At 46.4% G+C, this 15,272-nt stretch overlaps 2 protein-coding genes across 3 annotated transcripts in view; both read left to right on the plus strand.

Moving 5' to 3' along the window:
- Positions 1-3,494, plus strand: part of Ift52 (intraflagellar transport 52) — a 28,963-nt gene extending 25,469 nt beyond the window's left edge. For both annotated transcript variants that reach the window (XM_075962949.1, XM_075962951.1), the window contains exons 12-13: positions 87-195; positions 2,816-3,494. In XM_075962949.1, coding sequence (XP_075819064.1) covers positions 87-195; positions 2,816-2,973 — 267 coding nt within the window. In that variant the 3' untranslated portion in view covers positions 2,974-3,494. The remainder of the gene's footprint in view (positions 1-86; positions 196-2,815) is intronic.
- A 9,098-nt stretch (positions 3,495-12,592) lies between these two features.
- Mybl2 (MYB proto-oncogene like 2) overlaps positions 12,593-15,272 on the plus strand; it is a 35,562-nt gene continuing 32,882 nt past the window's right edge. Inside the window, exon 1 of the mRNA XM_075962952.1 lies at positions 12,593-12,831. Within this exon, the coding sequence (XP_075819067.1) occupies positions 12,812-12,831 (20 nt within the window). The 5' untranslated portion in view covers positions 12,593-12,811. The remainder of the gene's footprint in view (positions 12,832-15,272) is intronic.

A 15,272-nucleotide genomic window follows, 5' to 3' on the forward strand; every position in this document is an offset into this window, starting at 1 on the left:
AAGGGCTCAGTCAGCCTCTTATTGCTTATGCTTCTTGTTGCTGTTAAGCTCTGGGAGACTTCGCTAAAAACCTTCGTTCCCTCTAGGTCTTCCCACCCAGTTTCCGCGAGTTAGCACCCCCTCCCCTGGAGCTGTTTGACCTAGATGAAACGTTCTCCTCTGAAAAGGCACGTCTTGCTCAGATCACCAACAAATGTGAGTATTAGCCTGTTAAGACTTTTTCCCTTATGACTTTTATTTACCATGGACCACTGTGACTTGCTGTAAGAGAATGTTCAAAGATTGTTCTTGGAGAACCGAATCTGAGCACATGGACAAAGCTGAACATGTCTTCGTTGCATGTGAATGTGGTCCTCTGAGTTCAGTTAATCTAGTGAATCAGAACACGATGCTAAGCAGAAACCGTAAGTCTCACTTTGGATCCCCAAAGGACCTTAGTTCTGGCCCTTAGACTGAGTGACGAGAAGACGAATACTAACCCTGGCTTCTACCTTACAGAGCTGGGTCACTGGTCATAGGAGCATTTAGATTAGAAAGAGTCACAAGCTGCCAGGATGGCTCAGCAGGTAAAGGTGCTTGCATAATTACCTGAGTTTACATCCTGTAACCTACTCACAAGGAAAAGGAGTTGTCCTTCAACCTCCACATGTATGTCATGTACAAGCTCCGACACACACAGACAAATAATAATAAAACAATTAAATATTTTTAAGACAAAAAACAAGAGCCGGGTGGTGGCAGTGCACACCTTCAATCCCAGCACTCAGGAGGGAGGCAGAGACAGGCGGATCTCTGTGAGTTCAAGGCCAGCCTGGTCTACAGAGGAAGTTCCAGGACAGGCTCCAAAGGTACAGAGAAACCCTGTCTCAAAAAAAAAAAAAAAAAGCCCAACAACACACACGCACAAAACACCCCATAAAACCAAGAACATAAAAAGTCAGACCAAAAAGACTTATGTAGACTTCAAGTTGTAGTGTCCTTCTGCCTATTGAACCTTCTGATGAGCTCTGCTTCAAGACCTGCACCCGTACAAGAGACATAAAGTTAAGCACTCACTGTGAAGCAGTGACCCCACTCCTGGAATACAACTAAGAAGACGTATGAACGTACCCAGATGACATTGTTTATTTTCAAACTGCAATGAGTTGTAAGTAGTGGCACACGCCTTTAGTCCCAGCATTCGGGAGGCAGAGACAGGCAGATCTCTGAGTTTGAGACCGGTGTAGTCTATAAATGTTCCAGGACAGCCAGAACTATTACAGAGAAACCCTGTCTCCAAAAAAACAAACAAAAAGCAATGAAATTGGGATTGTCCTTCATGTTAACTAGCAAAGGAATGGAAGGTTTTTGTTTCACATTTAATCTGTGGTATGGAGCTTGGCTCACATAATCCCAGCACTCAGGAGGCTGAGACTGGAGGAACACTGAGTTCAAGGCCAGCCTAAGCTACTGTATACAACCCTGTCTTGAGAAGAGCAGTAATGGCTGTACATCTTAGATATAGTACTGCTAGGGACTGACTTCACAGAAGACTGCTGTAATTACTGGTAAATTTTTCTTTGTGTTTTCCTAATTTTGGGGGCGTGGGATGAGGTTTGAGATGGGTCATATAGCCAGGCTGACCTTGAACTCGGTGTGTAGCTGAGACTGACCAAACTCCTGATCCCCATGTCCACTTCTCATCAGGCCCTACTTCTTTCTGGGTTTTTTAAACTGGGCTACGCAGAGTAGTGTAAGCTGGCTCTGAAACTCATCTGGGTCACTTCAGCTGGCCCCAAACTCAGTATCCTCCTGCCTTAGCTCTCGAGTGCTGTGAGGGCAGGGGTGATCCACCGTGTGTCGTGGCCTGCTTTTCTATAATAATCTACAGTAAATGGTGGGGTTTTATTTTTGTTTTACTATGGATTGAACCCAGGACTTTTCTATAATGTTCTTTTGGTAAATGACATTCCTTGTCTTCTAGCACTAGAGATTGAAACCCAGTGCTCTACCACTGAACTATATCCCTGACTTCTTTTATGTGACAGAGTGTTCTTGTGTCATCTAGGCTGGTCTCAAACTTGTAATCCTCTTTCACAGTCTCCCAGATGCTGGGATTCTGGGTGTGTACACCATGGTTAGCATAAATGCTACTTTAAACTTCATATATGAGGGGGCTGGAGAGATGGCTCAGAGGTTAAGAGCATTGCCTGCTCTTCCAAAGGTCCTGAGTTCAATTCCCAGCAACCACATGGTGGCTCACAACCATCTGTAATGGGGTCTGGTGCCCTCTTCTGGCCTGCAGGCATACACACAGACAGAATATTGTATACATAATAAATAAATAAATTTAAAAAAAAAAACTTCATATATGACCTTTTTACAGTGACCTCTATTTAGAGCCTGGTAACTTGAGTTCCTTTGGTTGCTTTTGTGCTTTGGTGTGCACCAGTGCTTAATTTGGAGAGTGGGAAAGCCAGAACAGGTGGACTTTGCTCTGATTAGGTTCGTCATTTTAGGCTGGGCATAGTGGCTCACTCCTGCAATTCCAGCACTCAGGAAGCTGAAGGCAGGCAGTAAGACTGTTAAAAGTTTGAGGCCAGCCTGGCCTATAACATGACACTGTCTCACTAAAGAACAACAAAATGAGCTACTTTTGTTCTTATTTATGAAAGCAGCACATCCAAGACCTGAGAGTTGCCAGAATGTAAGTCCAATGATCACATCATTCTAGGAAGAATTAAGTAATCTCAAGAGGAAGGGAACACCTCAAACACGATGTTTGCACTCTGGAAAGAGTGGAACTGAAGGGTTAATCCAACTGTACTGTGTTTAGGTACTGATGAAGACCTGGAATTCTATGTCAGAAAGTGTGGTGACATTCTTGGAGTAACCAGTAAACTTCCAAAGGATCAGCAGGACGCCAAACATATTCTTGAGCACATCTTCTTCCAGGTGGTGGAGTTCAAGAAATTGAACCAGGAGGCCCACTGACATGGCAGCCCTTCAGGTGATGTCACCCGCATAGACTGTTTACAATATTCCTTAGTTCTGCAAGTACTTACCAAGTGTCTACAGATGAACAGCACATGATGATCCCTTCGAGAATGGAACTTCTCTTCTAGCTGGAGGGTCCCAGCAAACAGTAGCAGAGTATATAAGCAAGCACTTAGCGGGCTAGAGGTGGTAAGTGATGTGGTGTTGAAAAAAACAGAGCTAGGCCAGAGGGATCCAGTGCACCAGCATTTATTAAAATGAGCAGAGTTGGCCCAGTACACATGGATGCCAGAGTCTGGGGTACTGTTTGTACCAGAACCTTCAACTGTACTTGAGTGGTACATGGTTGTTGTGAAAACTTCATCCTTGGGTTAGAATCAACCATCAAGTCAACTAATTCCTACTTGTTCCAACTAATGGTGATCTGGAATGTCAAGCTGATGTTCAAAATACCAAAGAGGTTCTTATTTCAGACCCTAAACTGAAATAAAATAAAATAAAATTCTGTGTTTACTGTCTCCTCCTGCACATGCTTTTGGTACAAGTGGGATGACATTCCAGGACTGTGAACCGTGCCTCTTCTTAAAGCACCTTCTGACCGCCAACTCTGGGGTTCTGAATTCGCCTTCCTGACCAAAGTGTCTACACTGTGTTTTCTCTGAGCTTTAGAAGGTTTGTGCGTCCCCTGTAGTGCTCAGGTGGAAGAGATGATTCATTTACTTGAATTAAATCTATGATGGAACTTTCATAATTCATGAAATGGTCTGTCATTAATATCTTTTTTTCCCTCCACATTCCTGCTCAAGATTTGAGTCTTTTATTGAAGATATAACTAATGGTCAAACTTGTTACAATACTGTATGACTTCCGGGCTGGTTCAAAGTCAGATCAAAGCCTAGCAGGAAATAACTGATTAAGCTGATGTGGACCCTGTAAACTGATTTGAAAGAATACAAAACAATCTGAACACGCAGCCTTCGCCTTTTATCCCAGCACTCAGGCAGAGGCAGGTGGATCTCTGTGGGTCTGAGGCCAGTCTGGTCTACAGAGCGAGTTCCATACACAATGAGACCCTATCTCAAAAAGAAAAATAAAAAAAGGAAAAAGAAGAAAGACTTAACTAGCAGATGGCTAGAATATTTTAACAGAAGCTAAGGTCTGAACTGTGCATATGATCGTTGAAGCTATTGGGATAGCTTACCAAAAGAAAAAAAAAATGACCAGTGTAGGCAGAGACAGCTCGTTTGTTTCCCAGCTGCCCAGACCCAAATAATAACACAGAAACTATATTAATGGCAATATTGTTTGACCTGTTAGCTAAGACTTCTTATTAACTAACTCTTACATCTTTTTTTTTTTTTTTTTTGGTTTTTCGAGACAGGGTTTCTCTGTGGTTTTGGAGCCTGTCCTGGAACTAGGCTGGTCTCGAACTCACAGAGATCCGCCTGCCTTTGCCTCCCGAGTGCTGGGATTAAAGGCGTGCGCCACCACCGCCTGGCTTAACTCTTACATCTTAAATTAACCCTTTTCTATTAATCTGTGTATCACCATGAAGTTGTGGCCTACTTACAGTAAGGAGAGGTTCCAAGGCATCTGTCTCCTTCAGCAGGTACATGGCATCTCTTTTACTCTGCCTACTTTCTCTCTATATATCTCTGTTTGGATTTCCTGCCTGGCTTTACTCTATTAAGCCATTGGCTGAAACAGCTTCTTTAATGACCAATGATAATAAAACATATTCATAGCATACAGATGGGAATCCCACATCAGTTTTAGACATGGTCCAAGCCTATAATTACAGCAGTCAGGAGGCAGAGACAAGAGGTATTGTGGAAGTCCAGGGCCAGCCTGGACCATATAGTGAGTTCTGGGTCAGCAAGGGGGTCATGTGAGACTCGGTCTCAAAAAGAACTGGAGGGTGGGGAGAGGAAAACATTTTTAGAAATTTTAAACTGGAAAAAATTGGGGGTGTGGCTCAGTGGTAGAGCACTGGCATATAATGTTCAAGACTTTACTTTTAGCCCACAGCACCTCCCAAAAGTAGTTATAAAACAGACCAATGATGTGTGAACTGACTGAATCCTGGTTTGGGAAAATATCTACAAAGCACATGTGAGAGCCGCGCATGATAGCATACATGTGTAATCCTGGCATTTGAGAGACTGAGGCAAGAGAATTGCCGGCCTGAGCTGTGGAGACCTTTTCTCAAATAAGAAAAAGTGGGGCCAGAGAGTGGTTAAGAGCACTGACTGCTCTTCCCAGAATTCCATTCCTTGCACTCACATGGTAGCTCACAGACATCTATCATCCCAATTCCCGGTGACCTCTTCTGGTCTTCATGGATACCAAGAACCCACACAATAAATCTAACAAAAAAAAGTTAAACATATGGGGGACAGTCTGAGTGTTCGTAAGTGGCAGATGTGATAATGGCATTATAGTATGAAGTCTAGGGAGCAAGCACTCTTTACACGTATATGTACCCCACCCTCTATTGCTTTAAACTTAGAGCAAGTGTGGCTCCTGTCTACAGTTCAGCACTTACAAGGCGAAGACGAAGGATTGTTGAATGCAGCCTGACATCCAATTCAATTACAGGCCAGCCTGGGATATGTAGCACATCCTTGTCTCAAATCAAAAGAATCCACAAGCCCCCTCTAAATATCACCTAGTGCAGTGTGCAGGCCAGACTGGGTACATAGAGAAATTCTACCCCACAACAAAGCACATACAGCACACCTAAGCATCAGAGGGCTAGTTTACTCTCATACGCCTTACAGAAATTTACGGAGTGATGTTTGTTTGGCTACTCATTTTTTTTTGTCTTGTTTTTATTTTGTTTTATTTTTGAGATGGTTTCTCTCTGTAGCCCCAACTGCCTACCTCTTCCATATGAGTGTTAGCATTACAGGCGTGGGCCTTCATTACTAGCTTGAAGTTTAGGTTTTCTTGTTTTTTTTTTTTTAACTAATATTTAGTTTTTATGCCAGACATTGTGACGCATACCTTTAATCTTAGCACTCTGGATGCAGAGGTAGGCAGATATCTGAGTTCGAGGCTGGCCTGGTCTACGTAGCTAGTTCCAGGATGGGTCAGGGCTACACAGACAACCCTATCTTCGAGAAAAAAATAACAAGTTTTTTTTTTTAAGTTTTATGTTATGCATGTTTTGCCTGCATGTATGTGTGTGCACCATGTCTGTTTCTGGTGCCAGTGGATCCAGAAGAGGGTACCAGGTCTCCTGAAACTGGAAATTAGCAATGGTTGTGAGCTGGGCACTGAACACTGATTTAGTTTTTAATTTAAAAAAAAAATTAACAGTGTAAGTCTTGAGCGCTGAACTAAATGGTGTAAGGGAAAGAACTCCACCTCTTCAACCATCCAGCTCCCCTCTCTGCGACTAGTATTACCATAAACAGAGATAAATGCTTTAATGCAAAGGATGACAAATCTACTGCATGTTAAAACTTGCTATGGGACTCCCAGTGGAGAGGGGCGCAGCTTGAGGCTCGGCCGCTAGGGGCCGCTAGCTCCGCCGACCCGCACCGTCAGGCTGGGGAGGTCCAAGCGCCCTCTAGTGACGCGATGCAGCACGGCGCCTCACTCTAGTTAGATCAGGGAGTCATCTGGTCTTTGGACTCCACAGTTCTTCCAATGATTGTGGAAGAGTCCTGCACAAGGACAGAACTTCCTGTGTCCCGCTGTGAGTCTTTCCTCTCCCCTACAACCATCACCATCATCACAATAGATGGGATTGGAGTTCCTGGAGTTTTGTACAAATGGCATCAACCGTCTTCTCTTTGACTTCTTTCAGTGTAATTATTTTCAAAGCAGTTCCTATCTGTAATTTGTTTCCCCGTTCAGTTTGGGGCTGTTGTAAATATACAGGAGAAAGCCTGTGTGTGGGTGTGTACACTTATCATATGAAGATTTGATCATATAATAGGTGTATAGTTGTAAGGCTGCTCTTTCTGTTTACGGAGTGGGGGAGGAGTTTTGTCTTGGGTGGGTTTGTTTCTTTGGTTTGAGATGTTTTTGGAGATGGTTTCACTATGTAACCCAGGGTGATCTGGAATTTGCCATGTAGAACAAGCAAGGCTCAAACTTCCAGTGATGTTCCTGCCTCTGGTGCTGAGTTTGCAGATCTGGGCAATCAGGCCTGGTTTACATGGTGCTTCAGATCATACCTGGGCCTTCATGTCTGTCCAAGAAGCCCTCTACCAAGCTTCTCCCCAGCCCATCCCCCACACCCCAATCCCATTGGCTTTGTAGGAACTTTGCCTCCAGCTTCTGAGTGCTGGAACTACAGCTGGGCACTTTCTTTCATTCTCTTTCCTCCTTTGAGACAGGGCCATTTTATGTTGTTTAGGCTGGTCTTGAACTCTCTGGCTCAGTTAATTCTCTCGCACCAGCTTCCTCCTAAACTGATAATATAAGCCTGTACCATGCCTGTTTATGTGTTTAAGAAACAATCCAGGCTGGGGCTGGAGAGATGGCTCAGAGGTTAAGAGCATTGCCTGCTCTTCCAAAGGTCCTGAGTTCAATTCCCAGCAACCACATGGTGGCTCACAACCGTCTGTAATGGGGTCTGGTGCCCTCTTCTGGCCTGCAGGCATACACAGACAGAATATTGTATACATAATAAATAAATAAATATTTAAAAAAAAAAGAAACAATCCAGGCTGTGGTGGCTTTGACCTCAGTGAGTCTGAGGCCAGCCTGGTCTACAAAGCAAGTTCCAGGACAGTCAGGACTGTTACACAGAGAAATTCAGAAATCCTAACTCAAAAAACCAAAAAGAAATAAATAAAAAGGAAAAAAAATAAAAAAAAATAAAGGGGACATTCTTGGGGAATTAAAAAAACCAAAAAGAAAAGAAAGAAACAATTAAAAGATAAAGCAGAATTAAAAGCTTAAGACTGGCCCAGAGTGGTGCCGCATACCTTGGCATGCATATCTCTGTGAGTTCAGGGCCAGCCTGGTGAGTTTCCAGAACAGCCAGGGCTGTTACACAGAGAAGCCCTGTCTCGAAAAAAGAAAAAGACAAACAAACAAAAAGCAAACAAAAGCTTAAGGTTGGCTATAGAATAAGTTCCAGGCCAGCTTGGGTTACATGGGCAGGCCACCACCCATCCCTTTTCTTACTTTTCAAGACAGTGTGTAGCTCTGGCTGTCCTGGAACTAGCTCTATAGACCAGGCTGGTCTAGAACTCACAGAGATCTGATTGTCTCTGCCTTCCAAACTCTGGGACTAAAGGTGTGTGCTACCACCACCCCACCGTCCGTCCTTCCTTCCTTCCTTCCTTCTTCCTTCTTCCTTCCTTCCTTCCATTTCTTTCTTTTTTTTATTTTCTTTTTCTTTTTTTAAGACAGAATGTCATTCTTTAGCTCTGGTTGGATTCAAATTTACAATTTATCTGCCATCCCCCTCTCCCCCAGTGCTAGGATTACATGGGTGCGTATGGTAGTTTGAATAAGTATGCCTCCCATAGACTCCTGTGTTTGAATGCTTGACCTATAGGGAGGGAGTGGTACTGTTAGGAGGTGTGGTCATGTTGGAGTATGTGCGGCCTTGTTAGGGGAAGTGTGTCACTATGAAGGTGGGTTTAGAGGTCTTATATGCTTAAGCTGTGCCCAGTGTGGAATACAGTTCACTTCCTGCTGTCTGTGGATCAAGATGTAGAACTCTCAGCTCCCTCTCCAGCACCATGTCTCCTGCATTTTGCCTTGGTTCCCACCATGCAATATTGGAATAAACCTCTGAAACTGTAAGCCAGCCCAAATGAAATGTTTTCCTCTAAAAGAATTGCCATGGTCTTCTGTGAGTTTGAAGCCAGCCTGGTCTATAAAGTAAGTTCCAGGACACCTAGAGTTGTTAGGCAGAAAAACCCTGTTTCCCAAGGGGGGGGGGGAGGAATTGTGAATTGTGACTTAAAAGGAGTCAAGAATGGCTTTGAAGTCTTGCCAGTCTCTAAGGAAGTTCCCCACCTACCTCTCCTTTTGGTCTTTTCTTCCCTCCCTCCTTTACCCTTTTGATTCAGGGTCTCCCTAGCTAGTCCTTGCTAGTCTCGAATTCTCCATCCTTCTGACTTAACCTTTCAGAATGCTGGAATTTTCAGGGTCTCCCTAGCTAGTCCTTGCTAGTCTTGAATTCTCCATCCTCTGTCTTAACCTTGCAGAATGCTGGAATTTTCAGGGTCTCCCTAGCTAGTCCTTGCTAGTCTTGAATTCTCCATCCTTCTGTCTTAACCTTTCAGAATGCTGGAATTTTCAGGCATGCACCAGTACTTGCAGGGAGAATTTTCTTTATTCTTTGGTTTTGGGGACAACGTCTCTTTGTCTCTCAGTCTGGTCTGGAACTCACTGTATAGTTCAGGCTGGTCTTGGATGCATCTGCCTTGGCCTTCCAAGTACAGGGATTTAAGACTTGTGACACCATGGCTTGCATAGATTTTCTAATCTTTCTCTTCCCTGAGTATTCTTTGCCATTCCCTGCATTGTCCACCTGCAGATCCCTAAAAAGCCAGCTCTGAGGAGTCTCTTGTGAACCGATGATTGGGTGAGCCCACAGCTTCCTTCCACCAGCCCAGGGCCTCCTGTGCAGTCAGTCAATCTACCGGATGGCTTTGGTGTCAGTTTTCTGATCTTTCACATGTGGGTCGTGTGTAGCTTATTTACAGGTAGTGTCGTTGCCTGGCAGGCTGAAGACCCAAACATTGAAGCCCAGCACAAAGCAAAGCAAAACCAAAACAAAAGTTGCTCAGCAGATGGAAGCCGTGACTCCAGACAGAAAAGCGGTGATCTATTATTATTCCTCACCAGTGTTTTTGTGTCCTACCAGTTGCTAGGCCCAGGGTGTGTAACAAGAAGAGTTGGTCTTTGTCTTCCTGACTCAAGCACCGCTTTGTGTTTGGAGTCCAGGGTGGGGCAGATAACTTGAATGGTTAAATGGGTTAAAAGGCGAGAGACTTTCCGTCCCTGGAGGTCATATTTAAAAAAAAAAAAACCAAAAACCTCCCAGCACTGTTCAGAATGGACATTATCTGATTATCTGTCTTGGAGTCTTTGAGACCACTCCCAGGTGCGAAGGCCCTGGACGCCTGGAGTCCTCTGCACAGAGGTTGTGTGTTGATGCTGCGCTGATAACTAGAGGACACACTTGCAGAGGTCACCAGATTCCTTGAGACACTAGAGTGATTTTGCAGCTGGATTCACTACACTGACCTCCACGCTGCTCGAGTTCTGGTGTTCTGTTTACCTGGCTTTAATTCCAAGTCCCAGGTGGCCTGTGCATCTGCTCCCTGCCTCTTGCCTTGGGCACTTATCTTATGAAAGCTTCTAGGTCCTGCTTTTGCCCAAAAGGAGACTGATAATCTACGTGAGTGTGTGCCACCTGCGAAGGAGCTTCTTGGGCCTCACAGGACAAGTGGGAAGGCTGCTGGAGTCAGAATAATAATCAGCACTAATAGAAGGGGTACAGGTGTTGAGAGAAAGGCATGTGGGAAGCTCTGGATCTAATCTCAGCCACAAAAACAACCTAGCAGTAATATAATACTTACCATGTGCCTTATACATATTCATGTATTTGATCCTATAACTATCATACAGGGTAAATATCTTTGTAGTGCCTGGTTTAAAGGCTCATACCACAGCACCCCAAAATAGACTATAGGAGAAAATAATCTCCCACTTCCTTTTGCGCTGGCTGTTCTGCAGAAACTGTAGACCAGGGAGTAACTTTGCAAGGCAGACCTTTTGTAAAGGACATCTACATTAGGCAGCGTGCTGTACTAGGAACCCAGCTGCTGCCAATTACTTAAAAAAAAAAAAACAAAAACCTGGGAGACTTATATCTGCATGACAAGAACACTTCTGTTTGCTATACAATTCCTTTCCTTAGCCCCAAGTAACTTTGCCATTACCACCCTGCCAGAAGCTCTAGGACCCAGAAGGCTTCCATTATCTGAGCCTTCATATGATATCCTAATTTTTGGGGACTCCCATGGATATGTAACTAATCAAATGTTTTTTCCTGTTAATATATTTTTGATCCATTTAATCTGTAAACAAGCCAAAGACACTAGAGCGAAAGTCATTTTTATTTTTCTCTTTCTTTTCTATAAACTCTAGAATTAGAGTTCGGCAGTCTGTGCCTCAGTTGCTCCATCTGCTAACGGGTAATGCTAGTATATAACTTATTGGATTATTAGGAAGATCAAATTAATTAAAATTTATGTGTGGAATGTTGACTAATACATAGTAAAAAAAATTAAGATCTTGATAAACTTTGTAGATGAGGAAATGAGGCACAGAGGAGTTTGCTAATTTGTCTGAGATAATGCAGCGAGGGAGTGGAAGGCTGGACTCGACCCTGGAAATCCGGCTGTGAACACACTACCAATGAAGAGCAAATGTCCACAGTGAGTTTCTTTGTGATAAGATTGATGGGGAAAGCCTTGAATTAAGGTAGAAACTTGTAGCTCTTAACCCTCATTCTGCTGTTGTAAATGAAGTTTGCAGAATTGGACAGTGTTCAGGTGGACAGTAGTTTTTGGAAGAGGGAGCTGAGGCTTGAGGCGATCCTAAATAAAAGGTGTTTGGCTGGGGCTCTCCCAGGCTCCTATACTTCCAGGAAGTCCCAGTAAGGGGACACTTAGTGTTAAGTTGGTAAATGACAACTTAAAATCAAAAGTCCTTGCCAATAGAGTTTTTTTTTTAAGTCAACAGACGTTTAGCTGAGTGTTCCTACACCTCCTGGTAGGAAAGGCTGGTAGAATTCCAGGATGCTGCCGGGCGATGGTGGCGCACGCCTTTAATCCCAGCACTCGGGAGGCAGAGGTAGGCGGATCTCTGTGAGTTCGAGACCAGCCTGGTCTACAAGAGCTAGTTCCAGGACAGGCTCCAAAGCCACAGAGAAACCCTGTCTCGAAAAAACCAAAAAAAAAAAAAAAAAAAAAAAAAGAAGGTAAAAAAAAAAAAAGAATTCCAGGATGCTCACAGTTCAGTTGCATGCATCAGCAAGTGCATTGGGCAAGGGACTCCAGTGATGGGAGGTGTGGGAATTACTAGTCCAGATGATGGCCCAAGCAAAACCTGGTAGACTAAATTTCCCCTCTCTGGGGCTGGTGCCGTGATCTGGAAGACCTTTACAAACTTGAATATGGAGTAAAAGAATTAACCCCGAGCAAAGAAGTTTGGTGAGAGAAATGTTGGCATTCTTATCTTAGCTGGTTCTCCCTGAGACAGCTGAAGAAACAAGAAGGCTTGCAAAGGAAAGGGGGCAAACCCAGAAAAAAGGCTTGGACTGGAGCAGTGACATTTTGTGCGGGAAGTTTCTCCCATCTGACTCTCCTCATTCGGTTCTTTGCTCTGTATGCTGCTCGGTGTCTACCTAAGATCCGAACAAGGCAGGGCCTCGCGTCTCAGTCTCCAGGTCTGTCAGTCTTGAGGTCCTCACAACCCCAGCCCAACCTGGCCTGCTGGCTCTGGTCTCAGCCCCTCCTATAGGCTCCTCCCAGGGCCCTGGCGCGCGGGCTCCGCCCCTCGACTGGTCCACCCCGCCCCTTCCGTACGCTCCGCCCCCGCGCTCGCGCGCCAGGTCCGGGCGGCGCCGACGCTCTTGGCGGGAGATAGGAAAGTGGTTCTGTGCACTCCTGAGGCAGCTTCAGTTCCTGAGAGCGCGCCACAAGACCTGCAGCCACGCAGACGCCTCAGAGCGCCGCCTGGGGCCGGGAGCGCCCGGAGCAGCCCGAGTCCTGACCCCGGCCCGGCTCCCGCTCCGGGCTCGGCCGGCGGGCGTGAGGGCGCGGCGCGGCCCGGGTCGGGGTGGGGGGGGATGTCTCGGCGGACGCGCTGGTGAGTGTTGGGGTTCTCGCCGCTCCCCTTGGGTCTGCAAACCTGAAGTAGGGGTCCCCGCGGGAAATGCACTCCGCGCGGCCGACTGGTGCAAGGGCGCCACCCGGTGCAGGGGAGTGCGCCACGCTGAGGAGCTCTAGAGACCCCTCGCCCGGCTTCCCGGGCCTTCTGGGCCCGGGAACAGGAAAGCGCGGGTTCCCCGCACCGAGACCCGGTCCCGGCCCTGGGTGAGGTCCATCATCTCCCGCCTAATTGCAGGGTGGGGAAGGAAGACTGGTGCGCGCGGTGTCAGCTGGAGGCTCAGTACTGGACAGGGAGAATGTCTCTCCTAGTCGCCGCGAGTGGGAGGCAGAAGTCTGGGAGACACTTGTCGTCCCAGAGCGGCTCGAATTTGCTGGCGTTCCTTTCTCGTTTGCATTCGGGAAAGCACAAAGCCCCTGGGCCCTCTGTGGGGTGTGAGGCCGGGGATTCATTGTCTGTCTCCGGGGGATTCGGCGGCCGGTTCGGTTTGGTTTCAGAAGCCCTCTTCCTGTCCCACGCTAGTTTGGGGCAGCTGGGGATCAGTAGAGACAGACGAAGTGTGACGAGTCTTCTCAGCCAGCGGCCGCCGGGCCCAAGGCAGGAGCCGCGTTTCCCTCTTTCTAGTTCCCCAGGGGTAAGTGACTGGGTCAAGCCTGGACCTCCGTACACCTGTGTATCTGGGGCCCGACTCCGGGGCTTTCCAGCCTCTGTCACTCTCCAAGGGGTGAGATCATGGGGGGGTCTGCAGGGTTCCCCCTGGGTTTCTCCAGTTCAGAACACCCACGCCCTCAGATGGCCGAACTGGGCTTAGGGTGAGGATACCGAACAGATCCCGAGCTTGCTTACTTTCACAGAGTTCCTCATGGCTGGAAAGTATTCGGTCCGTGAGCGCTAGTTAGGGTGGGTTCCCCTGCCTCAGTTTCTAAGGCACTGCAGTGCCCAGGAAGAGCGCGGACGGATTAACTCCGGGAGTCCGCGGGGCTCATTTGGAGGGACCCTTGTGAAGCGTGGGCTCAGTGTCCCTGCGTCTTCACCAGCCTCAGCCCCTTTTCTGCCACATGTTATAGCTCCCTTGTACCCCAGTGCCCCACTTCCCTCTTGGCCTCTGACTCACCTTTCCCTGGAGCACAGCCCAGAACTTACGAGGGCAAGAGAAAGGGTATGTGGACAAAAATGGGATTTTTTTTTTTAAACCACACACTGGCCTCTGCTTTTTAAGCTGTGATTACTAGAGAGGTGAGGGTGTAAAGGTGTCTAGCCTGACACAGCATAACTCTATTTGGCCTCAGTGTTCACATCTGTTAAATGGAGACCTTGGGAATGTGAGAAAGTATCTCGTGAATGCCATCACCTCCTGTTTATTAGTGTCCCCCTTATACAGTATCAGAGCTTCTCTGCACAGATACCTTTTGTTTTAGGACACTGACTGAGCTTCTCATAGACTCTGGGCCTTGTGCTGGGTACTGGGGAAGCAAGCTCAATTATTAATACTTAGTAGACTTTGTCTCCTGCTTTACAGTGGTCAGTAGTGCATGCATCGGGTGAGAAATGACAGAACATGTTTGCATTCCAGATCCAGTGACATATATTGTTAGGTTTGGAGACTTCGTTTTATCTGAATTTTAAAATTGTTTGGTAGGCAGCGTCTCTTTGCAAGTACTCATTCATTCACAAATCCACTCACTTCCTGGGCAAATATTTCTTAAGGTCTTTCTGTGCCAAACCAGGTTGTGGAGGTGGAACTGACCTTTGCGGGTGCTGTCAAGACCAGAGGTCGGAACTGAGGTCAGGGCCTGGTTTTTCAAAGTGTTTGGGGCGTGTAGGAGTGACTGGGAAGCTCGCTGCCTTTGAGAGGGGAAGAAAGGGAAGGGTGTGCTGCTGCAAAGTGTGGCTTGTCTTGTTTGCAAATCCCCCCCCCCCCAGATGACGTAGCAGTATATTTGCTAGAGGTGACCCAATGCAGGTCCTGGGGAATTGGGGAAGGATTAATAACTTTCTGTGAATAACTAGCTGTTTTCCTTCCTTCCTTAATTATACATATGTGTGGTTATGCTCACTTGGATGTGGGTCCCCACAGAGGCCAGTGCCCATGGATTCTTCTGGAGCTGGGAGGGTGCTGGACACTGAGCTTGGGTCTTCATCAAGAGCAATATGTTCCCTTAACCAACGAGCCAGCTCTACAGTCCCCAACTAGCATTCTTAGAGGTTCATAATGTGCTCTCCTTTTTCTTGTTTTCTTTTTTTGGTTTTTCGAGACAGGGTTTCTCTGTAGCTTTGGAGCCTGTCCTGGTACTCATTCTGTAGATCAGGCTGGCTTCGAACTCACAGAGAGATCCACCTGCCTCTGCCTCCCAAGTGCTGGGATTAAAGGCGCGCGCCACCACCATCTGGCTGTGGTCTCCTTTTTCAAAGCATTAAGC

Source organism: Microtus pennsylvanicus, chromosome 2 (genome assembly GCF_037038515.1).
Source record: "Microtus pennsylvanicus isolate mMicPen1 chromosome 2, mMicPen1.hap1, whole genome shotgun sequence".
Taxonomy (NCBI): Eukaryota; Metazoa; Chordata; class Mammalia; order Rodentia; family Cricetidae; genus Microtus; species Microtus pennsylvanicus.